Raw genomic sequence first — 26,040 nt, 5'->3', positions numbered from 1 at the left:
ATCTATCAAGACATAATCTGGGTTTAATCCACATTTCCTCACATCTGTCAAGACATAATCCGGGTTTAATCCACATTTGCTCACATCTATCAAGACATAATCTGGGTTTAATCCACATTTGCTCACATTTATCAAGACATAATCTGGGTTTAATCCACATTTGCTCACATCTATCAAGACATAATCTGGGTTTAATCCACATTTGCTCACATCTATCAAGACATAATCAGGATTTAATCCACATTTGCTCACATCTATCAAGACATAATCAGGATTTAATCCACATTTGCTCACATCTATCAAGACATAATCTGGGTTTAATCCACATTCGCTCACATCTATCAAGACATAATCCGGGTTTAATCCACATTCGCTCACATCTATCAAGACATAATCTAGGTTTAATCCACATTTGCTCACATTTATAAAGACATAATCTGGGTTTAATCCACATTCGCTCACATCTATCAAGTTCTAAACCATGGGTGTATAACATGTGCTGAACAAACTAAAACTCAGAGGCAGGAGATGATATACAGCACTACAGACTATTTACATTTTAGTATTTTCACAAGAGACACAAAGGACAAAGACTGCCAAACAAAGATCTGCTTAGATAAGGAAATACTATAATGTAAATTCTGTGGGCATGTACACAAGCATGACAGATGTTGTGAGCAGAGTTTCTCTCCATTTTACTCTCCACACTGACAACTATATACAGCAGGACAATGAAACAAGCAGCCAGACGGTTAAAAAATATTCACTAACATTAGAGAATTGAAGGTATCAACACAAGATAAACAAATCTACATATAGAACATCAAAACATTACAACAAGTAATTTTCCATCACATTTATAACCAATATAGCCTAGATAGTCCATCCATTATACAGTGACAAATTTGAATGTTAGCACAGCATAAATTATCAAACATAAACGAGCAAACTAACAGTTGAAATAGCTCCACTGTCTTTGTAGAGTATCAAAGCAATTGACTGATAGTTTTTAAATGTTTACCTAAAATAGAATGAAAGATAATATAGTTGAAACATAAACATGTCAAAGATATAAATCCAGAAGCTGACGCTTGATTATGATGATTTTTCAACATTAAAATTGTTGATATTCTGTCATCTTGCATCTAATCATCAAACGAATACTTGTCCATATTGAGAGATATTGCTCAGAAACAGCAATAATTAAAACACAATGGCCACCAGTTGGCCATTTTGAATACATCTATATATCAAAGACATGTATATAATGAATATAGAAAATTTTAAAATAATCAGTCCCAGTATGTCAGATATATTTAACCACATTGATTAAAACAAAATGGCCACCAGTCGTACATTTTGATGTAACCCGGCTTTTGACATTTACACACTCCCATGTTAATCTATGGTCAAAAATGCTTTTCCATAGAAAGCAGAAGCTTGACTGGCTGATTCATTTATCTCCACTGAGGCGAATATCCCTGTAGACAAAGCAATGCAGGCATTCAGGTGAAAATGGATGCTCACAACAGAAATAAGCTTTATTGCATCGTAGCATGTAGACTGGACACATTGCTAAAACAACCAAAACTGCTCATATTTGGGGTGGACTACTAAAAAGTCTAGAACATACTTTGTGTCAAATTCAACACGCTGGCATGATCAGTGAAAATGAATAAATGCTTTACTAGGCAACCAAGGGTTGAATAATTAAATATCTTGAATTACAGAATGCAGTGATGAAAACCATACTTTTCTAATAATCTAATGCATCACTTTGTACATGTAATTGGCAGAAACATTTCTTAGAATAATGTTTAATGAATTAATAATAATTAATTGATTGATTGGACATTTTTGATTTTGAATACGCAGAAAGCAATTCATTTATGCCATAATATCATGGATATTTTGAAAACAAAAACAGTCAAATTGTTTAAAATACTTTATTATATTAGGAAAATTACATTTTGTAAGTGAGTAAAATAAACTACATTTATAAAGAAACCATTATAATAATTTCAGAGCATGTACCACACTACGGCAGTGTATATTTTTGAATATTTTTAAACTATGATGTCATTTAAAAATTTTTTGATAATTTGAATTTTGTATAACAACTAAACCAGTATATTTTCAGCATACAAGTAACCAACTGAGCAACACTACTCACTAGCTTTGATTTACTCATCAAGAAGATGTTTCTCTTCACAAAGTTTAGCTATGTATTATTATTTTTACTGCTTGATTTTACATACTAATAGAATACAAGCTACAGTGTACATAAACTACAGTGTACATAAACTACAGTGTACATAAACTACATACATACATTTTATTCTTTCTTGCCTCTGTGAGCTGCACTCTAGCACCAAGTTTGAAAAATCACATTTCCAAAAGAAAGTGTAAATATAATATGTCAAAAAATATTGAGGTAGATGTTCAAATGAATGTGATAAAATTACTTAAACATTTCATACAAATTTGAAATTCAATAAAAACGAGCAGCCTGTCGGCTGAGATAGCTCCGCTGTTAGCAATGCACATTGCAATTAAAGTACAGAAGATATCATTAGAAAATGAACAATGTGTATAGTATCAAAGCAATCTGACTTCAACAAGAATTCAAAAATATCACTTTTCACCAAAAATATTTATCAAAATTAGATAATTGAAAATATCAAGAAATGAACAAATCTGAAAGAGGTCCACATGTAGTATCTATACATTTAATATCAAAGCAATTGGACTTGCGGTTTTCAACAAGAAGTCAAAAATATAACTTTTTACCAAAAATGACAAAAATAATCACCAAAATTAGAGAATTGAAGATATCATCATGAACTGAACAAATCTACAGAAGGTCTACCCAAGGTACATATAAACCAAGTATCAGGCTTGTAGTTTTCAAGAAGAAGTCGAAAAGGTAAAACATTGACACGGACGGTGAACAATCACTCATATGATAAGCGCCGCTCGACAAAGTCAACAGCGGAGCTAAAAAATTGACTTGAAATATGAAATGTACATATATCAAGGCTTCTGAATTTTCTCTGTATATTTATTTAATCAGAAAACAACCTTTGATTACAACAACCCAAACTTGGCTACTGTACTGTCATCTTGTTTAGCAAGTGAAAATATAAGAATTGAATAATAATCCGATCAGAAGGGAGTGACATGATGCGAGGATGTAGTGGACTTTTTTGGGGGCAAATTTTAATCAAAATCGTCATTTTATGTTTATATTCATAGTTATATATAATTATTCTATGAACATTTCAGACCTCCATTGTAAATACCAGTGATTAAAACTGACATTAATGTTATAATGACAGAATTTACATGCATTTTATAAATTACCATTTAAAAATCGATGTAACAACTCTACTACTCATCTATCAATATGTCAATTAGTGTATATTACAGCAAAATACTTTATTTTCGCTTGGAATTAATTTTCACTATTTTCGCTGAAGGAATGATTTAGTGAAAACAAGTCATTGTCAATGACACGTCCCCGTTCCGTTCATATTTGAGTGACATATACATTCAAAGCAGATCATGACCAAAATGCACCTGCATATGTACAACACATTGTGCTAAATCTGAACAAAATCCATCCATGCATGACTGAGATCCGGTTCTGGAATTGTGAAAATACGTGATTTTGATGTATTTTCGGCCTTAAAATGGCCATCATTTCGCTATTGTTAAGCAGATCATGAAACAAAGGCACATATCTATTTGTGACATGATGTACCATGTGTGTGTGAAGTTTGAACTTGATCAATCCAGACATGTCTTGGATACGGATCCAGAACTGAATTCTTTAACAAAATGGCCGCCAGTCGGCCATTTCGAACTTGATCCAAAAAAAAAAAAGACGTGCATCAAGGTCCTATTATGTTTAATGTATGTACCAAATTTGAACAAAATCAATCCATGCATAACTGAGATACGGGTCCGGAATGGTGAAAATGTGCTATTTCAATGCATTTTCGGCCTTAAAGCGGCCGCCATTTGGCTATCGTTAATGAGATCATGAAACAAATGCACATACATATTTGTGACATGATGTACCTTGTGTGTGTGAAGTTTGAACTCGATCAATCCAAGCATGTCTCGGATACGGATCCAGAACTGAATTCTTTAAAACAAAATGGCCGCCAGTCGGCTATTTCGAACTTGATCCGAAAAAAAAAATGACGTGCATCAAGGTCCTATTATGTTTAATGTATGTACCAAATTTGAATGAAATCCGTCCATGCATAACTGAGATCCGGGTCCGAAATGGTGAAAATGTGCGATTTCAATGCATTTTCGGCCTTAAAGCGGCCGCCATTTGGCTATCGTTAATGAGATCATGAAACAAATGCACATACATATTTGTGACATGATGTACCTTGTGTGTGTGAAGTTTGAACTCGATCAATCCAAGCATGTCTCAGATACGGATCCAGAACTGAATTCTTTAAAACAAAATGGCCGCCAGTCGGCCATTTCGAACCCGATCCAAAAAAAAAAATGACGTGCATCAAGGTCCTATTATGTTTAATGTATGTACCAAATTTGAACAAAATCCGTCCATGCATAACTGAGATCCGGGTCCGGAATGGTGAAAATGTGCGATTTTGATGCATTTTCGGCCTTAAAATGGCCGCTATTCGGCTATCGTTAATCGGATCATGAAAAAAATGCATGTGCATATGTCCCATATAATGTGTGATGTATGAGTAAAGTTTGAACTCAATCGGTCCATGCATGTTCGAGATACAGGTGATCACGGACGCACGGACGGACGCACACAGGGCAAAACATAAGTCCCCGTTTTCGGACTGCGTCCGAACGGGGACTAATAAAATCCAGCAAATATAGCTTATTTCCTATATTTTACATTCAATTTGGCAAAAATCAGTGAAAACATATTCCAGCTAAAATAAATTGTTTTACAGTATCGTTTTCAGACATTGAGAGGGCAGATTTATTAACTTTTTTCAGAGATTATCGAAAGAAACAATAGCTAGTTATTCTTAAGATTTGGCTACCTAAATGTCAAAATGAAATATTAAACATATTCTAGTAAAAACAAAAAAAACAACATTTAAACAACAAGAACGTTATGCAAAATCTCTATATGGTTTATGTTTTTCATGTCATGAAAAACTAATTATCTTTAAGTTTTGCGAAGTATTGGTTTTCATAAATACATAGTTTAATATAATTTAAAACAATGTATGAAAATTATTAGTGTGATCATCTACATCTAATCAGGTATCAGGTATTATGATAATTACAAGGTTTTAGATGAAGTTTTTGGAGCACTGTGTACAATTAGGTCATCTTGCCAACCGTAACCTAGGTGTTGTTGATGCTGGATTTCAGGTTGTGCTAATGGGTTTCTACTGATGACAACTTCTAATCTTTCACCAGCCTCTGCTATTAATGGCACAACCATGCAGCAGTCAAAGTCCCGGGTTCTGGTGTGGTTGATCTACAAAAGACAATTAAAATGCGAATGAATAAACATTTAATGTTGAGTTATCACAAAAGTTATCACATTAAATATCGATACTACGTCTATTGTCATCATAAGTATATGTTAATACCTGAACATATTTAATAATAACTTAAGATTAATATACCAATGTTGATGAAGACCTTTTTTGTTTTAGAGCAATACATGTACCAATTCTTTTGTGACAGAGACTCAATAATGGCATCAAATTAAGTTTAGAAATGTAAACAAATTTTAGAGTGTAAAAGTTGTGTTTAAGTTTTACAGTTTTAGTGATATTCAGGATAATGCTAAGTAAATATTCAATAGATAGCTCCACTCAGCTGTAGTTTTTGAAACTTTGTTACAATTTTTATATTTAGTGTTAGGCTTATTTTCACCTGACTAAGTATACCTTCAATATTTAACTATTTCCAAACACAAATTACTGTAGAAATAGTAAATGTATTTTCTAAAATAGTATTTTACTGTACTGAAAATAAAATTCATACCTGCAGTATCCTGTCAAATGGCCGGATATTTCCGGTTTGGGCGGCAGGACCACCAGGTCGGACACAATTCACATAAACCCCTCTCTCATAGAGGCCGTCTGAGACACTAAATCCAAAGTCATCATAGTCCATGTCCTTACAGAGAGCGACTTTATGTAGTTCAATAGGAGTTGGTGAAAATATATCTTTCATCTGGTCATTGATGTTTTTGAAATCGGTAGGATGTCCTCGGCCAATGGGAATGGTACTGCTTTTGGGAACCACCTGAGCATGTCCATTCACTGTAGCTGGTGGTTGAGTATCTCTATCTAGCGTAGTGTCTTCCATCAATTCTCGGAGTATGTCTGTTTGTCCACATTTTTCCAAGTCTTTCAGTGCTTCAGTCCAGATATAGTTTTTCATTAGATCATTAGCATCTTTCTCATCTTGGTCTGAGCTGAGTGCATCACTGCTACCACATCCATTGCCACTGTTACACGAGTTTGTCTGCAGGTCCCACTCCTCTTCATCGTCACTACCATGCTCATTATGCATAACTTTAGTCCTTGACTTACATTTTTTAGGCCTCTGAGGTCTTGTCAGCCTTCCTGTCCTCTGTTTCAGTGATGCCTCAGAAATTTGGTTCTGCATTGGGTATTTCCCAGCTGCTGCTACAGTTGGGTTGCTATGGTAACCTGCATCAAATCCTGACCCATCCCAGGAATCCACAGCACTGTCAGCGCTAGTAATCGGTGTGCTATGTCTGTCACGCCTCAGACGATCTTTATGAAAATGCAGGTTTGATTCTAAGTTATCATAGTCACTCATCATAGCAGCATTAGAGGCCTTGAAACACACAAAAACATTATGTGATTAGAGAAGAGTGAATATCCAAAGTACAAAATTTGATCCTTTGTGGTGACATATGACACTGCATAGTCTTACATCATTCATTCAAATGATATGTGTATTAAGTAATAAGTACCGGTAGCTCCAACTATTATTGGTAGGATGTCCTGCCACACAAAAAGCATATTATATTTGTCTGTCACCAGAAATAACAACCACCTACAAGGAATCTATCCCCTTCTCATCTAAATAATGGTCCAAATAATGGTTTATCTGCATTTATCTACCTATTTTGACTGGCTAATACTACATTGACACGAACGACGACGGACAATCACTCATATGATAACATAAAAGGGAAAAATTTGAAAGCATGAAAGAGCCATAACACATAGTAAATAATTTTGCATACCTACCTCAGCAGCACCAGTCACAGCACGTTTCTGATTTCTTGGTTTACAAATCTTAAGATTAACAGTATCACCAACAGTCTGTAAAAGTCTAATCGCTTCAGATAGTGGCTGACCTCGGAGTGGGACAGAGTTTATAGCAAGAATCACATCCCCAACATGAATAGCACCAGTTCTGTAAAACAATAATCATAAACAGATTGATGATGAGTCAAAAGTGAAAGAAAAAAAGCTTAATAACTACTGTAAACATGTCTTTTTCACAAGCATTTGATTGTCTTTTAGCGAATTTAACGAGAGAACTGATTCGCTAATTCAAGATGTCGCTGATTTTTATTATAAATTTAAAATGGCCACCAAACAATGTCTTTTTTCTCTACACACACTTTGTAAACAACACACACACAAAAGTGTAATGACATGATAGATTCACTTTATTAAAAAGTAAATTAACACAAAAAAATTAACGTATTCATTGTGGTCATTATTTCAATGAAAATAAATAAAGGAAGTGATACTGATAATTATTACCGAAATTAGTAGTACTTAGTAATTTTCGAGTCCCAATATAAAAGGTCAATGTTCTGGATGTAACGCAGCAACGATGCCCGCTTTTTCAAATCCCTTTTGAATCAGTTTTTTTGTCATTGCGAACAGAATCAAATTACACTTGACAGTTTTCTTTGTTTTTATGGAGGTGATAACTGTGCATTTGTTTTGGCGTGTGACAGACAAGCATTGTGAAACCAGGAAATCAACAATGACAAGAGAGATTCGCTAAATCAACAATGCGCTATTACATCATTTTACCACAATTCGCTAAAATTGCATGTTGTATTTTCAACATGTTTTACAGTACTTATAGCTCATTCTATTCTCATATTCATTCAACACATGTATATGTACACAGCCGTGAAAATGAGATTACCTTTCAGCCAGGCCATTGTCTGTAAGACCTGAAATGACGATTGGATCAAACGGCTCCTCTGTACCTGATATAGTGATGCCCAATGAACCACCATGACGAATTAATTCTACAGAGTAAGTTATAGCACCACTCCCAGGTTCATCTGAAGATCAAATTATAGTGCCTAATCAAATTACAATATTGGTGAATTACATGTTTTCAATAATACCATGAATTTACAACCAGTAAGACAAGCTGACAACTGCAATACATCATCAACTAATAGCTGTGATGTGATGTGATACATGTATATGTATATGGGTAATGTATGTTGTATCATATATATTTTTTCAATACAACTAGACAAGAGTAAAATAGCTGGTGTCTTCAAACTTGGTACACATATTTCTTATGCAACTCACAAATTTTGCTTACATTTTCAGGACAAATTCATAGTAAATGTTTATGTGCGTGCTCAGTGCAAAACTATACAAAAAGAAATTGATAGGGCCTTCAAATGTGGTACTCATGTTCACCATGTGATCGCCATACTGAGTTACACGTTCAGGTCAAGGTCACAGTATATATGTATGCATTACAATAGAGTTCCAAGGGGGAAATAAGGGGCTTTCAAACTTTTCAGGAGAAAGGTCATGGTCACAATACATCTCTTGGGGGAAATAGTAAGATGCTTTCAAACCTTTCTAACTTACCAGTGTGACCCACAAGACCTTTTGACAATTTGATTTTATACCAACTATAAGTTCTAAATAATGGCCTGGAAAGTTGACATGATTATCACTACTGAGAAATCTGATGCAGGTTGGCACCTCTTCCAAGTGATGTCTTGTTCAAGTGTGTACAAAAAATAAATTATTTTACCAGAAAATGTGTCATCTTTCTGTATCCGCAGTTTGACTATTTCATCAGCTTGTTGCAAAATCTGTGCAGCATCTTCCACTGTACAGTTATCTAGTGGGATACTGTCAATGGCCAGTAGTTTATCTCCTGGTGATAGTGTTCCTGTCCTGAAATATGCAACACACATTTGGTGAATCATCTTTATGTATAATATCAGACAATTAAATCATCATATAGTAGATGTATCCATCAGAGTCGCTAAAGACATAGACCAGTTCATGTATAAATTATCTATTGCATGTACATTATGACTGCAGTTACCTGTGAGCTACACTGCCTTTCTTGACATGTGATATCAGTAGCGGCTCACCGGCTTTCCGCTGTTTAGGACCTACATAAAATGCAAAGTATATTAAGCACAACAAAGAGAGACTTGTTGGAGTAATTTCTGAATCATTTATCTGTGAAGCACTGTAATTGAAACATGCAATATTTGTTAATCACTTTATTCATTTTGTTTCATACAAGTTCAGTAGTATTCTGACTTATCATACAATGTTTCAAAATAAAGTGTGATGATGATGCATAAGTGCGAACATAGTAGAAACAACCATAGTGTGTTTTTTTGTGTTCTATTGTGTTATATCATGTTGTAAGACTTATAATTTAGATTTCTCAGGGCTCAGTTGGACTGATGATTTCCCAGGGTTCAGTTGGACTGATGATTTCCCAGGGTTCAGTTGGACTGATGATTTTTCCAGGGCTAAGTTGGACTGATGATTTCCCAGGGCTAAGTTGGACTGATGATTTCCCAGGGTTCAGTTGGACTGATGATTTCCCAGGGTTCAGTTGAACTGTTGATTTCCCAGGGTTCAGTTGGACTGATGATTTCCCAGGGTTCAGTTGGACTGATGATTTCCCAGGGTTCAGTTGGACTGATGATTTCCCGGGGTTCAGTTGGACTGATGATTTCCCAGGGCTCAATTGGACTGATGATTTCCCAGGGCTCATTTGGACTGATGATTTCCCAGGGTTCAGTTGGACTGTTGATTTCTCAGGGCTCAGTTGGACTGTTGATTTCCCAGGGTTCAGTTGGACTGTTGATTTCCCAGGGTTCAGTTGGACTGATGATTTCCCAGGGTTCAGTTGGACAGATGATTTCCCAGGGTTCAGTTGGACTGTTGATTTCCCAGGGTTCAGTTGGACTGATGATTTCCCAGGGTTTAGCTCCATGGTTCTACAGGTTTTAGCTTGTATGTCAGACAATTTTAGGGACAAATTGTTTTTTAGCAGCCACCTCACATTATTATGAACAAGAAACCACAAATCATTCTCACTCTTCGAGTCTGCAATCATAACCTTGGATAAACATGTGATGACCCTTTCATTTCTAATTGCACTGAATGTCATATTTAAATTTAGCTTATTCTAAATTGCTGAAATTTCAGACAAATTCAATACATCACCATCAAGATTACCTTTTTTGAAAACTTTAAAATATGAGTAAAGTGGCTTAAAACCTTAAAAGAAAAAAAAGCTTGAGCAGGAACACTGTTTTCATGAAAATTTCTGGCCAAGAACAATCAGGTAAAATGACTGCATGAGGCTTTGCATTGATATCAATGACAATGGGGCTAAAAGTGAAAAAAAAAATACTCTTGATGAACTATAATGGCAGTATTAGGTTTGTTACTTACAACTGATTGTGATACCAAGTCCACCTTCCATCTTGGGTAACTTGACAATGAATGTACCACTGCTTGGAACAACTGATTCTATTAATACATAAAATAAATGAATTGTTTTCATTGTCTTTATTACCGGAATTATATGCAAGAATTAGTTAGTACATTTCAGTTAATCACATATACCCAATAATTAACATTAAACATTCGTCTTGAAATGGATGCATTGGTCGATTTCAACTATCAAAATAAAAATAAAAGAGCATTAGAGAATATTATAATAACCATCGTTACACATCTGTCACTGTAACGCCAAATTCAAAGTACTCAAGTAGTATTTTGTGCTGTGACAGACTTTAACAATTATTCACTCAAGAAATGTTATTATTTTAGCATTTGACCTCAGTTCAAAAAGGATCCCATGACACAGAGTGTGTCAGCAAATTTTGCAAAACTTTTCAAAATTCCTACCAGCAAATACTGTTTACAAAATAAGGAGAAAGAAATGGTTTGTGTTCATTTTTTAAAACCATTCACTGTTTGACATACAGTACAGATAAGGCGCAAGTTTTGACCTCACTTCATTGTCTGCTTCGCTTCAACATCGCATCATTATGGCATTGTTATGGCTTCAGCATCGCATCAATGTTGCTACCTGTTGAGATGATTATCACTTCTCTTCATTGTGGCCTCATTATGGCAACAATGTGTCATCAGCATCGCTTCATCAAACAAAGAAGTAATTTACATATGTAAACAATGCTGAGAAGTATCATAGTTAGCCGTATACGTATACACACAGATACTTTTTGCTGTCTTACAATGCTGAGAAGTATCATAGTCAGCCGTATATGTATTCACACAGATACTCTTTGCTGTCTTACAATGCTGAGAAGTATCGTAGTCAGCCGTATATGTATTCACACAGATACTCTTTGCTGTCTTACAATGCTGAGAAGTATCATAGTCAGCTGTATATGTATTCACACAGATACTCTTTACTTACGGCCACCTCCTCGCTCCAAACCATCTCGTCCAACGACAGAGCGCCCTCACCGCCCAAATTATCAAAGATTTCAAAACATCGCTCCAGAAAGTCAAGATAGCGACAATGTGTTTTCAAAATTCATGAAATTTATAGACTTTGTGAACTCATTCTAAGTCGAAAGCCAATGTACAAGTAAATGACATGACAAGGTATTTCATCTATCATACTTTTTTTAGATATATACATAGGAAAGTTTTTCTTCATTGCCCCAAGTTACTAACTAAATATTCACTGTAGTACTTACCAATCGTTTTTTTTTCTTCAAATTTTAATTTGTTACCATTGTTTTTTTATCAGCTGCATTTCCAGTTTATTCTTCTTTTTTTTTTATTTTTATTATATGCAGCTTACCTTTTTTCCTTTTTCCAACTGTTATTTACAAAATGTCTAACATCAGGCTGGGCAGTTGGAATATTAATGGCTTGAGCAACAAATCGCAAGATATTGATTTCAGAAAACACATCACGTCACTTGACATCGTGTGTGTTCAAGAAACATGGCTCAGCAGTTGCAGTAGTTTTAGTTTACCAGGTAGTTTAGATGATTTTGACATGATTCGCCATGACAGAAATGAATGCGTTAAAAACCCTAAAAAACAGAGGGGAGGGGTTGCTGTTTTATTTAGAAATAGGTATAAAAACACCTCACTGAAATTAAAGGCTGTACAAATAACTTTATTTGGTGCAAAATCAACAAAGCAATACTCAATTCAGACAAACACCTATTTGTTGGTTGTATTTACATTCCCCCTGAAAATTCCTTTATTTATAAAAACAAAGATCTTGACCTATTTAGTCTCTTAGAAAAAGACATCTTAAAATTCTCATCTGAAGGTGACATCATCCTATTAGGTGATTTTTAATAGTAGAATTGGCAACTTAGATGATGTAGTGGATGACAGTAAAAACCAGCATCTCCCCTTACCAACTCATTATATCAATGACAATTTTCGGAAACGAAATAACATGGATGTCCACTCATCATACAGTGTAAACAAATTCGGCAGGAAACTAATTCAATTATGCATTGACTGCAACCTAATCATTTTAAACGGTAGAAGTGTGGGTGATTCAATAGGTAAATACACATGCCACACACCAAGAGGTAGCAGTACCATTGACTTTGCTATTACTTCTAAACCATTATTTGATAAAATTAATTACTTTAAAGTACATGGTCTCTCATTAATCTCAGACCATTGTTTAATAACATTGTCCATACACGCAATAAAAGATAGTCTTCTCAAAATAAATAAAACACCAAAAACAAATATATTAGACCCCCTGCCATCTAAATATATATGGGATAACCAAGCAAAACATCATTTTGAAACATCACAGCTATTACATAACAGTGATATCGAATATTATCTTAACAGATCCTATAGTGACAATGATACAGACAAGGCAATTATTGACTTTGAAAATTTAATCACCTCCATTGCCGACAGAAGTCTAAAAACAAGCAGCCTGTCGGCTGAGATAGCTCCGCTGTTAGCAATGCACATGGCAATTAAAGAACAGAAGATATCATTAGAAAATGAACAAATCTGAGAGAGGTCCACATATAGTACCTATATGTATAATATATCAAAGCAATTGGACTTGTGGTTTTTAACAAGAAGTCGAAAATATCACTTTTTACCAAAAATTACAAAAATATTCATCAAAATTAGAGAATTAAAGATATCATCATGAAATGAACAAATCTGAGAGAGGTCCACATGTAGTACCTATATATGTAATATCAAAGCAATTGGACTTGCGGTTTTCAACAAGAAGTCGAAAATATCACTTTTTACCAAAAATTACAAAAATATTCACCGAAATTAGAGAATTAAAGATACCATTACAAAATGAACAAATCTGAGAGAGGTCCACATGTAGTACCTATATATGTAATATCAAAGCAATTGCACTTGCGGTTTTCAACAAGAAGTCGAAAATATCACTTTTTACCAAAAATTACAAAAATATTCACCAAAATTAGAGAATTAAAGATATCATTACAAAATGAACAAATCTGAGAGAGGTCGACATGTAGTACCTATATAAGTAAATATCAAAGCAATTGGACTTGCGGTTTTCAACAAGAAGTCGAAAATATCACTTTTTACCAAAAATGACAAAAATATTCACCAAAATTAGAGAATTAAAGATATCATTACAAAATGAACAAATCTGAGAGAGGTCCACATGTAGTACCTATATATGTAATATCAAAGCAATTGCACTTGCGGTTTTCAACAAGAAGTCGAAAATATCACTTTTTACTAAAAATGACAAAAATATTCACCAAAATTAGAGAATTGAAGATATCATCATGAAATGAACAAATCTGAGAGAGGTCTACCCAAGGTACATATACACCAAGTATCAAAGCATTCAGGCTTGTAGTTTTCAAGAAGAAGTCGAAAAAGTAAAACATTGACACGGACGACGACGACGACGACGGACAATCACTCATATGATAAGCTCCGCTCGACAAAGTCGACAGCGGAGCTAAAAATCACCCCCAAAATAAAGAAAAAAAAGAAGAAAAAAAAGAAAAATTGGTTTGATCAAGATTGTTGGTCCATCAGAAAAGAGCTGAGAAGCCTTTCAAATTTGCTGGAAAAATTTCCCCAAAACCCAAATATACGTGGTAGTTTCTTCCAAACAAGAAAACTGTTCAAAAAAACCATCAAAGAGAAGAAAAAACAAAAAAAAGCTCTACTACTAAACCAACTTGAAACCTCAAAAGAAAACTCTTCTGAATTCTGGAAAACATTGCGTGAAATGAATAATGAAGAATCGCACAATGAGTGTAATAACAATATAAAACCAGTTGAATGGCTATCATATTTTAAAAAGTTATTTAATGCAAATTCCACATCCCACAGTGATGATTTAACTACTGAATTAAAGAACAAAGAAGAACACATGGCTCTTAATTCTGACTTTAACGGCCCAATTCTAAAAGATGAAATTTTAAAAGGAATTAACCTATTGAAAAATAATAAAGCTTCGAGTCAAGATAAAATTTGCAATGAAATGCTAAAAAACAGCCAAGCCAACTTACTGAAAGCCATACATAAGCTTTTTAATATAATTTTTAATTCAAACCACTTTCCAGATTCTTGGAACCTCAGTTTTTTTATACCAATCCACAAATCCGGCTCCAAATCCAACCCATCTAACTATAGAGGCATTGCCATTTCTAGTTGCCTTGGCAAATTATTTACAAGCATTCTAAACATTAGACTAACCACATTCTTAGAAAAAAAGAACATACTTTCAAACAAGCAATTCGGATTCCGAAAAGATCGATGCACAACAGACAATATCTTCATTCTTAAGACAATTATTAACAAATATCTTTATAATAGCAGCACTGCCAATAACAAAGAAAATATTAAAATACAAAAAAATAATAGTAAAAATACAAATAAAATATATGCGTGCTTTGTTGACCTAAAAAAGGCCTTCGACAGTGTCTGGCATCAGGGGTTGTATATTAAATTGTTAAAACTTGGAATATCGGGTAAAATCTATAAAATTATAAAAAATATGTATAGTAAGGTAAAATATAAAGTTAAGAGCAAAGAAGGATTAACTGAACACTTCAAGGGTGGGAGTAAAACAGGGCTGTAACTTAAGCCCAACCCTATTCAACATCTTCATAAACGATTTACCTGATGTCCTTAATAAACCTAGATGTGACCCACCCAAATTACAAAACACACCTATTAACTGTATAATGTATGCTGACGATCTTGTAATACTTTCTGAATCAAAAACAGGATTACAAACTTGCCTTGATAATTTATCGATATACACTAAAAAATGGCATCTAACTGTTAACACGGAAAAGACAAAAACTATGATCTTTAACAGATCAAACAGACTTGTAGAGAATGATATTTTCTTCTTTGAAGGTTGTGAGTTAATTACTGTAAAATCAACCAATTACCTAGGATTAATAGTAAGCGCTAATGGAAAATTCAAGGAAGGCCTAAAAAGCATAAAAAGAAAAGCTTTAAAGGCCTTATTTTCCTTAAAGGGAAAAACAGGCAAAAATCTAAGTATACCACTGTCACTCTCTCTGTTTGATAAACTAATCAGACCAATTCTCACATATGGTAGTGATGTATGGGGAGATGAAATTTCACTAAAATCACCAATTGAAGATGTACATATAAATTATCTTCGTTTTCTTTTGGGTACATCCAAAAACACTACAACAATGGGTTTATACGGCGAACTTGGACGTTACCCATTGGAGACTTTTATCGAAAAACAAATGATAAAATATTTTAATCGTATAAAGAACTCGTCAAATCCATTACTAAAACTAGCTTTCCAAGAAAATAAAGAAATTAATAGTAAATGGTACACCAATATAGATTCCCTTTTAAATAACATCAACCATTCTTACCTGATCGACAGCGATGAAACTCTAACTGCAAGGCAATTAGGACAAATCAACAAAAATATACAAACATCATTCATATCAACTTGGAAAAGTGAATTACATAATGACAATCGATCAAAACAAAATGAAAAAAATAAATTAAGAACATACAGAGAATTAAAAAACAATTTTGCTTTCGAATCATACCTTGTTACCCTGAAAAACATTGATATGCGCGAAAATTTAACTAAATTCCGCCTCAGTGACCATAACTTGAAAATTGAGACTGGCAGACACAAAAGAATACCCCTTGCTAATAGATTATGCAACCTTTGTGATAAAAATGAAGTAGAAGATGAGTATCACCTCATGATGTCATCTAAAAGATATACCCCCGAAAGAAATGTCCTATTCGAAATAGCAAAAACCAAAATCCAAAACTTTAAAAATTTGCCGCTAAAGACTCAATTCATAGCCTTGCTAAACAACAGTGGCCTAACACTCCCCGTAGCAAGGTACCTAAAGAAGTGTTTTGAAATAAGACAGCAACCCCAGTGACAACCTTCTCTCACTATTTGAGTTTTGCATTTTGTTTTCTATCTATCGTAGTATCATAATTTTATACTAGCTATTATCTGTAATGTATTAGCTTAGATTGTTTTTTTTATTATCTATTTTCTGTTTTGTAACCTTTTATTCCTTTTTAAACTTTTGTAACCATTGCCAATCCCTCCGGGGAATGTGTAAGTGTTAATAAAATTATTATTATTATTATTATTACAATGCTGAGAAGTATCATAGTCAGCCGTATATGTATTCACACAGATACTCTTTGCTGTCTTACACGCAAGCTGTATTCATCCAATTATCAAGTTTGACTGATTTTGTTCAGCGACGAATTGTTTCCTTGACGGCCATTGGAATCAAGTAGGTAGACACCAGGAAGAGATCGAATGTTGATTTCTAAAAATTCGATCAGCAAGTTTTTAAAATGTAAAGGCATCATACTATGTTTTTTTTTTTTAAATCTGGTAAACAAAACGAATGTGAATTACTTTGACCAGGTTTAGTACAAAGTAACAACAGAGTTACGTAAATCCATAGCTACCATTGGCTGGCAATGCCATAACAAATTTACGTCATGGCAACCAGCTAGACAGCTTTATATTTTTATTTTGATGCGTCTAGCTCTCGCCGACACTGTTACCGCACTGGGATTTAAATAAAAAAAATTCTATTGAAGTTCGTTTGAACTCGGGACATGGATAATATGTTCTGTCCTCACTTGACATTTATATCTTAACAAAAGTGGTTATTATATTATCTACATGTAAGTTCAAAACAGTCATTTCTGTAACGTTAGTTGCATTAAAAAACTACTCGCATATCATCTAAACAACATGTATTTAGATATCGGGTTGTCGCTGAGGTTTTTTATTTTTTTTTACAAAATTACCAGCTACAAGTACATACATGTATAAATATTGTGAAATCAACAGATATCAGATATATGTACACATACACACACAAATCACACCTATGATCGTGCCGAGTTTAGTATGGTGTGCTGTATCTAACCGATCGTGCAGAACTTGATCTTGGGCTCGCTTTTTTGAGGATTGATTACATATCAATCTTCTTTACATGTAATGAGGTCATACTGATGTCACAATACTTTGAAGCTGATGCCATGTTGATGCCATGAGACTGCGAAGCGGAAGCCATGATGATGCAACAAAATAAGTTAGGCGAACACAGCTTCAATTTTCAATGACGCAAAGCTGATGTCACAATAAAGCCATGTGTAGGCGACAATGAAGCCATGTGTAGGCGACAATGCCACAAACGTCAAATCCTATGCGATAACTGTACTGTATATTCATGAGGTATAGCTAAGTAATTACTCACCAGCGACATCAAATTCAATCTCCATGGAACATTGTGTACCAGAGTCCCGAAATACTTGCACAGACTCTTCTAGCGTTCGATCTTCAGTACACTTGCCATTCACAGAAAGAACTCTGTCACCCACTTGTATAACTCCACACCTTTAACAATAATCAATTATGAAAACAAATATGCTGTAACCACAATTTCTACCAACCACTAGATCGTAACACACCTTATTTGCAAAGAGAAACACATCATTTGTTCCTGTTGCTCAAATTTGTTTTAATCTCAATCATCAACTTTTTTCAGCTAACCTATGGTAACCATGGAAATTGGACAACAGTGGACGCGATGATGGTAGAGAATAGAATAACCATGGTAATTGGACAACAGTGGACGCGATGATGGTAGAGAATAGAATAACCATGGTAATTGGACAACAGTGGACGCAGTGATGGTAGAGAATAGAATAACCATGGTAATTGGACAACAGTGGACGCGATTATGGTAGAGAATAGAATAACCATGGTAACTGGACAACAGTGGACGCGATGATGGTAGAGAATAGAATAACCATGGTAATTGGACAACAGTGGGCGCGATGATGGTAGAGAATAGAATAACCAAGGTAATTGGACAACAGTGGACGCGATGATGGTAGAGAATAGAATAACCATGGTAATTGGACAACAGTGGACGCGATGATGGTAGAGAATAGAATAACCATGGTAATTGGACAACAGTGGACGCGATGATGGTAGAGAATAGAATAACCATGGTAATTGGACAACAGTGGACGCGATGATGGTAGAGAATAGAATAACCATGGTAATTGGACAACAGTGGACGCGATGATGGTAGAGAATAGAATAACCATGGTAATTGGACAACAGTGGACGCGATGATGGGAAAAAATACAATTTGAGGGGTCATAACAATCTGGTGGCTCTCTTATTCTCCACACACATACATGTACTTCATACAAAAGTAAATGTACTTTGTTTTCAGATACTATCTAGATATGTTGCATATAAATGTGTATGCAATAAACACTACCAAGAACAAGCACACAATACGTGAAAATACTAACCTTTCTGCCGGTCCACCAGGCTCCAAGAAATCAATGATTGGTGGTGAGCTGAGAATTTCAGTTGAGAAGACTCCTCCTTGCAATGAAATACCATAATCTGCACTGGGTGACTGTAAAATGACTTCAGTTGTTTCTGTTCTACACACCTGGTTTGCAGGCATGGTGTTGTAACTGGAACTGACTGAGGCTGTATAAATATACCGTAGAGGAAATGATTCCATTAAATATTCAACTTAATGGGTGATTCATCCCGACTTTTAACAGCACTTCAAATTTTTTTTATTTCATTACATCATAGGCAAACTGGTCAATGATTGTTTTTTATTTCACTACATGACTGCTCAATGATTTTTTTTTTCATTTCATAACATAACAGGCTAATTGTTCAATGATTGTTGTTTTATCAACAGAAGCATAATAAAAATTGTTAAAATGATGACACATACCACTGGAGTTCTGTCTTCCCAATTTTGATGTCAGTCTTGTAGGTTTTTTCCTACTCATTGTACTACGCATAGTTCCAGTTGTGTAGACACTTGGTTCTCTGAAGGCAGCTGGAGACACACTAGCAAGCACAAGGGCTGAGAAGAACAAAGTATATAGGAGTACTTGTTAGTGATCTAGTAGTAACTAGACTGATAATCAAGGTTCTGAATATACTGGCAATGGAAGGGAAATGGCATATAAACTGATGGCTCTTGCAGTCATGTTGTGTTCGTAATATTGCTTCTGAGTGTACCAATCAACATTACATAAATAAAATTCGTTTGTTTTTTCAGCCTGACAAAGCAGGAGTATTTTTGCATCCCAGTCTCGCTACTTCCAGGAAAGTCGTCTATACAGTCGTTATACAAACATGAAACAAAGCAACATTCCTTCTAAAACTTCATGTGAATAATATTCACACCCAAAGGTCACCACAGAGGGCGCTTAGCCCAGGGCTAAGCGTTCGTGCACACTTCGTTAGCCTGTGCTAAGGGTCTGGACCATGTCATAAAATTGGATCAGATTTTACCCATACATGTACTTAGCATTCCTTAGCCCATGCTAAACATTCACAATATGCACAGATTTTTATTTAAAACTAATTATGCCTGTGCATAGACCTAGAACACCTAATCAAATCTGTGCATTATCCCCGAAGCATCTATGCATCAAGTTTCCCAAAAAACAAACATATGGTTCCTGAGATAACAGTGGAACAGATGGGGAGACACACACACACACACACACACACACACACACACACACACACACACACACACACATTCAGACACACTAACTGCAAAGACTCCCATTACAGGCCCATGATAATCAAAATGTTGCCTAGTATGTATTACAGTGAGTGCATGATACATTTGCACTAATCAGATATATTCAGAAAACTTTAGAAATCAAGAAAGAAAAACTCCTACAGCCAAGAAATGTTCACCATTTCCAGTTTTCCCCCTTTTTAAGTTTTAATTGGCCAAAATCTATTCATACACTGTATACACACTGTCAGACAAAGAAGAAATGAGACTGTATAAACTCCAAATGTAAGCCTACATTTTTCTGCTGTGCTTCGTATCTTTGGTAGAAGCTGGCTAATTGGGAGAATTTCCAGCTTGATTTGATCAGATGAGTTGAGTAAAAACTGAGACGCTTCAGCAACAGACATTTGGCGAGTGTCAATATCATCAATAGACCTTATCTCGTCACCAACATGTAAAGCACCACATCTAATAAGACAAGAATACAAAAAACTTATGAGCAATGCCATTGACTGACATTACCTAATTGCCCAAAAGTTATAATTTAGGGGAAAAAGACACAGATAATCCAGGATATTTACATGATCGCCATTCGGCCAACATGAATTAGATGTATGTCAATACACGTATGTGTGATATGATGTATAAAGTTGACATGATTTGTAAAGGCATCTTTGATATATAGCACTTGAACAGCATTGATTATAACAAAAGGCCACCTGTCAGCCATTATTGATACAAAACACAACAAGCCATGCATGGTTACAGTCCCTGTTAGTTATCAAATTTAAGATATATAGTTTTGTTTATAGTAATGTAGTTGAAACATAAACATGTCAGAAGTATGGATCCAGAAGATGATGCTTGATTATGATGATTTTTTAACATTAAAATGATTGACATCTTGTATCTGATCGTCAAACGAGTACATTTTGACTACATCTATATATCTATAACATGATATAAAATGAATATATAAAATTTGAACATAGTCAGTCAAAGCATATCAGAGATATGGCTCTAGAAGTGCATTCATTTAAACAAAATGGCCGCCAATCAACCATTTTGAATCAGATCAGAAAATTAAAATGACGTGCATCAGGAACCTATAATCTCTAATGTGTGTACCAAGTTTGAACAAAATCCATCCATAAATGCTTGATTTTGATTATTTTTTAGCACAAAAATGGCCACCATTCTGCCATCTTGAATCAGATCGTGAAACAAATTGATGTGCATATTTATAATATTATGTATGTGTGACGTTTGATTGTGATTGGTCCAGGCATATCTAAGATACAGGTCCAAACGGACGCACATAGGTCAATCCATACATTTAAGTCCCCATCCGAAAGGGGACTAAAAAACATATAAACAAAGTTTGTATGAAATCTGTAAATGTATGACCAAAATACAGAATTTGCATAATTAATGGATGTATCCCAAGCAATATTATGCACGTGAACTTGTTAGTTCAGGCATGTCTGAGATACAGGTGCAATGCATGCAGCAGCGGATGCTTGCAGGTGAAGAAGAATGGACAAATGCAAGCAAGCACACACAAGCAGACTGACAGAAACCCAGAGGTGAATCTATAAGTCCATGTTTTTTTATTTGTACTTCAACAATTGTTAGTGTGATTATCAAAATGCAAACCACACAATACATGTAGAACATTCAAAAACACACTATTTCAGTGAGAAATCGGCAAACATCATGGACAATACTTACCTGTCAGCGATACTAGCTGGCCTCACACTGTCAATAACAATTGCATTATGTGTGTTATTACGTAGAGAACTCAGAGTAATTCCTAGATTGGTACCAGGTGTCTTAGCAACCTCTACTAGCAATGGACCAGTGGCAGTAGTAACAGCATCTGTGGGAGAAGAAAAACACACTCAATGTATGATATACTGGTAGTATAAATTTATGATATGCCACCTTAAAGTGCTTGTGCAATGCCCACCCTCACGTTTCCCATTTTAGATCTGTGTCCCACTGAAATGGGCAGTTATTGATTTTTTTGCTGAAAATGATTACTCGTATCCAAGTAAATTTGGGATATTTCTCGTGTTGTAGCCACGCCCAACTATCTTGAAACGGTCGACTGTTTCCGGATTTTCGACTCTCGCCGAAAGTGTGCCACCAAATGTCAAAATGTGAAAGGAAGTCATACCCCTGAGCTGTAATAACACTGGTCATTCCGTATACTTTTAAACGATATACATTTTTTTTGTCTATTTTTTTTTTTTTTTGAGAGAGAGTTTTTAGATGTTGTGTTATGGGCAGTTGCACTGAAACATATAGTCATAGTGTAAGTATTCACACGTTTCTAATTGATCCAAAAGTGCGACATCAGTGGACGAAAGCCACTTAACCTCAGCTTCTTTTTTGTTTTTTTTTGTGGAACAACTGTCCTCGTCCATGAAAAAAAAAAACTAGGTTTAAAGAGAAACGCCGACAACATAAACCTGGCGCAGCACTTTTGAAAGAGATAGATTCCGGACCATGATCACCGAGGCGGATTTCAGAAGAGAGAGGGAGAGACGGCAAGTGTTTCAAATGAGTTGACTTTTTTTGCGATCCTGATTATCGTTTTATAGATCATTTAGTCCCTGTTAAGTAAAGAGTAGCAATGACACGTATTAGTGACACGAAAACGAAGCGTCGGACAAACATGAAATTACACAGCCCTTACACACTGCTAATTGTTTTCATTTTCGAAGGCTAAAAGTTTCTGAATTGTTTGGTGATTGGTGTTGAATGTCGAATTCACACCTCTGTTCTTTTTTTACCACCATGCTTGCAGCTTGATCTGCGTAATAATTTATGAAATAAGAATCCGGGCTTGGTCAATGTGTTTCCACTAAGTAAAGTTTTAATATGATGTTATAATTATGACAATCACACCATGGATACCGCTAACTCGAATCCACTCCTAATTTATCTGTATGTGTGTCAATCTCGATTATTTTTGTTATCCAATTAAACGCCGCTTTTAACGCACTTGCCCTCGTCGTGACCCAACGCGTTCACCTATTTCAACAAAATTTCAATTTATTTCCACGCGGCTGTCATTTATTTAGTAACTGTGATTTGTCATTTTTTTAATTATTTTATAGTGATCACTATAGTCTAATGTTTAGAATGTCAAAATATGTTGTCTTTTATTTTAATTTTGAAAGTTTTACTCAGACGATCGATGAAATAAAACAGTGTAGTGACGTGCCTAGTAACCTAATTTGTCCAGCAACAGTGTACAAACGTGCGCCGGTGACGATCACGGTGACCAGCTACACCAGAACGAACATATTTCGCATCTAACTCAACCCCATGCAACAACAATTTATACTATGTGTTCATTATGGTCCATTCCTCCTCGACGAACAAGTACATAAGTAAAAATTTAGTCAAAGACGAGAAAACTGCACAAGAAATTTGCCTTATTTACACGTATCGACAATGCAAGCTGCCATGCGACTTCCCCTTCTGACGTCACAAGGGGAATTTCTGTATGCAAATAAGAAGCTAATGAGAAGCCTCGTTTTAAAATACACAAAAATAAATATTTTTATTTTTCACTTAAAAAAATAATTCATGCTTAGAAACATAAAAATTAATAATATTTATGTATCAATGGATAATTTTAGGCGTGAAAATAGCAGCCATTTCACAGGCACTTTAAAATTGGGGGTCACAGTGATTTTTGTAGATGAAAATAGAGGTCACAGTGACTTGTTTATGAAAATAGAGGTCACATTGACTTTTGTTTATGAAAGTAGAGGTCACAGTGACATTTGTTTATGAAAATAGAGGTCACAGTGATTTTTGTTTATGAAAGTAGAGGTCACAGTGACTTGTTTATGAAAATAGAGGTCACAGTGATTTTTGTTTATGAAAAAAGAGGTCACAGTAATTTTTGTTTGTGAAAGTACAGGTCACATAGACTTGTTTATGAAAAAAAGAGGTCACAGTGACATTTGTTTATGAAAGTAGAGGTCACAGTGACTTTTGTTTATGAAAGTAGAGGTCACAGTGACTTTTGTTTATGAAAGTAGAGGTCACATAGACTTGTTTATGAAAAAAAGAGGTCACAGTGACTTGTTTATGAAAGTACAGGTCACAGTGATTTTTGTTTATGAAAATAGAGTCACAGTGACTTGTTTATGAAAATAGAGGTCACATAGACTTGTTTATGAAAAAAGAGGTCACAGTGACTTTTGTTTATGAAAGTAGAGGTCACAGTGATTTTTGTTTATGAAAGTAGAGGTCACATAGACTTGTTTATGAAAAAAAGTGGTCACAGTGACTTTTGTTTATGAAAGTAGAGGTCACAGTGACTTGTTTATGAAAAAAGAGGTCACAGTGACTTTTGTTTATGAAAAAAGAAGTCACAGTGACTTTTGATTATGAAAATAGAGGTCACAGTGACTTGTTTATGAAAATAGAGGTCACAGTGACTTTTGTTTATGAAAGTAGAGGTCACAGTGACTTTTGTTTATGAAAGTAGAGGTCACATAGACTTGTTTATGAAAAAAAGTGGTCACAGTGACTTTTGTTTATGAAAGTAGAGGTCACAGTGACTTGTTTATGAAAAAAAGTGGTCACAGTGACTTTTGTTTATGAAAGTAGAGGTCACAGTGACTTTTGTTTATGAAAGTAGAGGTCACAGTGACTTTTGTTTATGAAAGTAGAGGTCACACTGACTTTTGTTTATGAAAGTAGAGGTCACACTGACTTTTGTTTATGAAAATAGAGGTCACAGTGATTTTTGTTTATGAAAAGAGTCACAGTGACTTTTGTTTATGAAAATAGAGTCACAGTGACTTTTATTTATGAAAAAAGAGGTCACAGTGACTTTTGTTTATGAAAGTAGAGGTCACAGTGATTTTTGTTTATGAAAATAGAGTCACAGTGACTTTTGTTTATGAAAAAAGAGGTCACAGTGATTTTTGTTTATGAAAGTACAGGTCACAGTGACTTTTGATTATGGAAATAGAGGTCACATTGACTTTTGTTTATGAAAATAGAGTCACAGTGATTTTTGTTTATGAAAGTAGAGGTCACAGTGACATTTGTTTATGAAAATAGAGGTCACAGTGACTTTTGTTTATGAAAATAGAGGTCACAGTGACTTTTGTTTATGAAAATAAGAGGTCTTAGTGATTTTTTTTATTGTGGCTTCCTTATGACAATGTGGCATCAGCATCGCTTCATCAAACAAAGAAGTAATTTACATATGTAAACAATGCTGAGAAGTATCATAGTCAGCCATATATGTATTCACACAGATACTCTTTGCTGTCTTACATGCAAGCTGTATTCATCTAAATGCTCGGTTCAAGCTAAATCATGCATGACCCCGTCCAAATATCAAGTTTGACTGATTATGTTCGGGGACACATTATTTTCTTGACTGCCATTGGAATCAAGCAGGTAAACACCAGGAAGAGATTGGAGGGAGAAGATGGAGTGTTGGTTGGACGAAATAAAGATTACAGAAACAGTAACACAAGAACCAAATCCAGGGTGGAGCAGTGAGATTTTATTGACAATAAGTTGGAAAAGGACTGCGAGTTGTCAGCAAGGGACCCTTCTTATAAAATAACCAATGAATTTGGTCTACAGATGTCAGTGTCCACAGTCAAAAAAGTACGTCGAAAA

At 34.9% G+C, this 26,040-nt stretch overlaps 1 protein-coding gene across 1 annotated transcript in view; it reads right to left on the bottom strand.

The window, feature by feature from the left end:
* Positions 1-4,960: 4,960 nt before the first annotated feature.
* Positions 4,961-26,040, bottom strand: part of LOC100373508 (glutamate receptor-interacting protein 1-like) — a 63,501-nt gene continuing 42,421 nt past the window's right edge. Inside the window, exons 7-18 of the mRNA XM_006814777.2 lie at positions 22,105-22,252; positions 20,669-20,841; positions 19,567-19,701; positions 19,121-19,307; positions 18,049-18,188; positions 10,713-10,790; positions 9,337-9,406; positions 9,037-9,182; positions 8,176-8,317; positions 7,254-7,422; positions 6,010-6,834; positions 4,961-5,494 (exon numbers count right to left, since the gene is read on the bottom strand). Coding sequence (XP_006814840.1) covers positions 5,294-5,494; positions 6,010-6,834; positions 7,254-7,422; positions 8,176-8,317; positions 9,037-9,182; positions 9,337-9,406; positions 10,713-10,790; positions 18,049-18,188; positions 19,121-19,307; positions 19,567-19,701; positions 20,669-20,841; positions 22,105-22,252 — 2,414 coding nt within the window. The 3' untranslated portion in view covers positions 4,961-5,293. The remainder of the gene's footprint in view (positions 5,495-6,009; positions 6,835-7,253; positions 7,423-8,175; positions 8,318-9,036; positions 9,183-9,336; positions 9,407-10,712; positions 10,791-18,048; positions 18,189-19,120; positions 19,308-19,566; positions 19,702-20,668; positions 20,842-22,104; positions 22,253-26,040) is intronic.

Source organism: Saccoglossus kowalevskii, chromosome 3, assembly GCF_978046115.1.
Source record: "Saccoglossus kowalevskii chromosome 3, keSacKowa6.1, whole genome shotgun sequence".
NCBI lineage: Eukaryota > Metazoa > Hemichordata > Enteropneusta > Harrimaniidae > Saccoglossus > Saccoglossus kowalevskii.
This window is presented reverse-complemented; position numbering and strand designations above follow the sequence as displayed.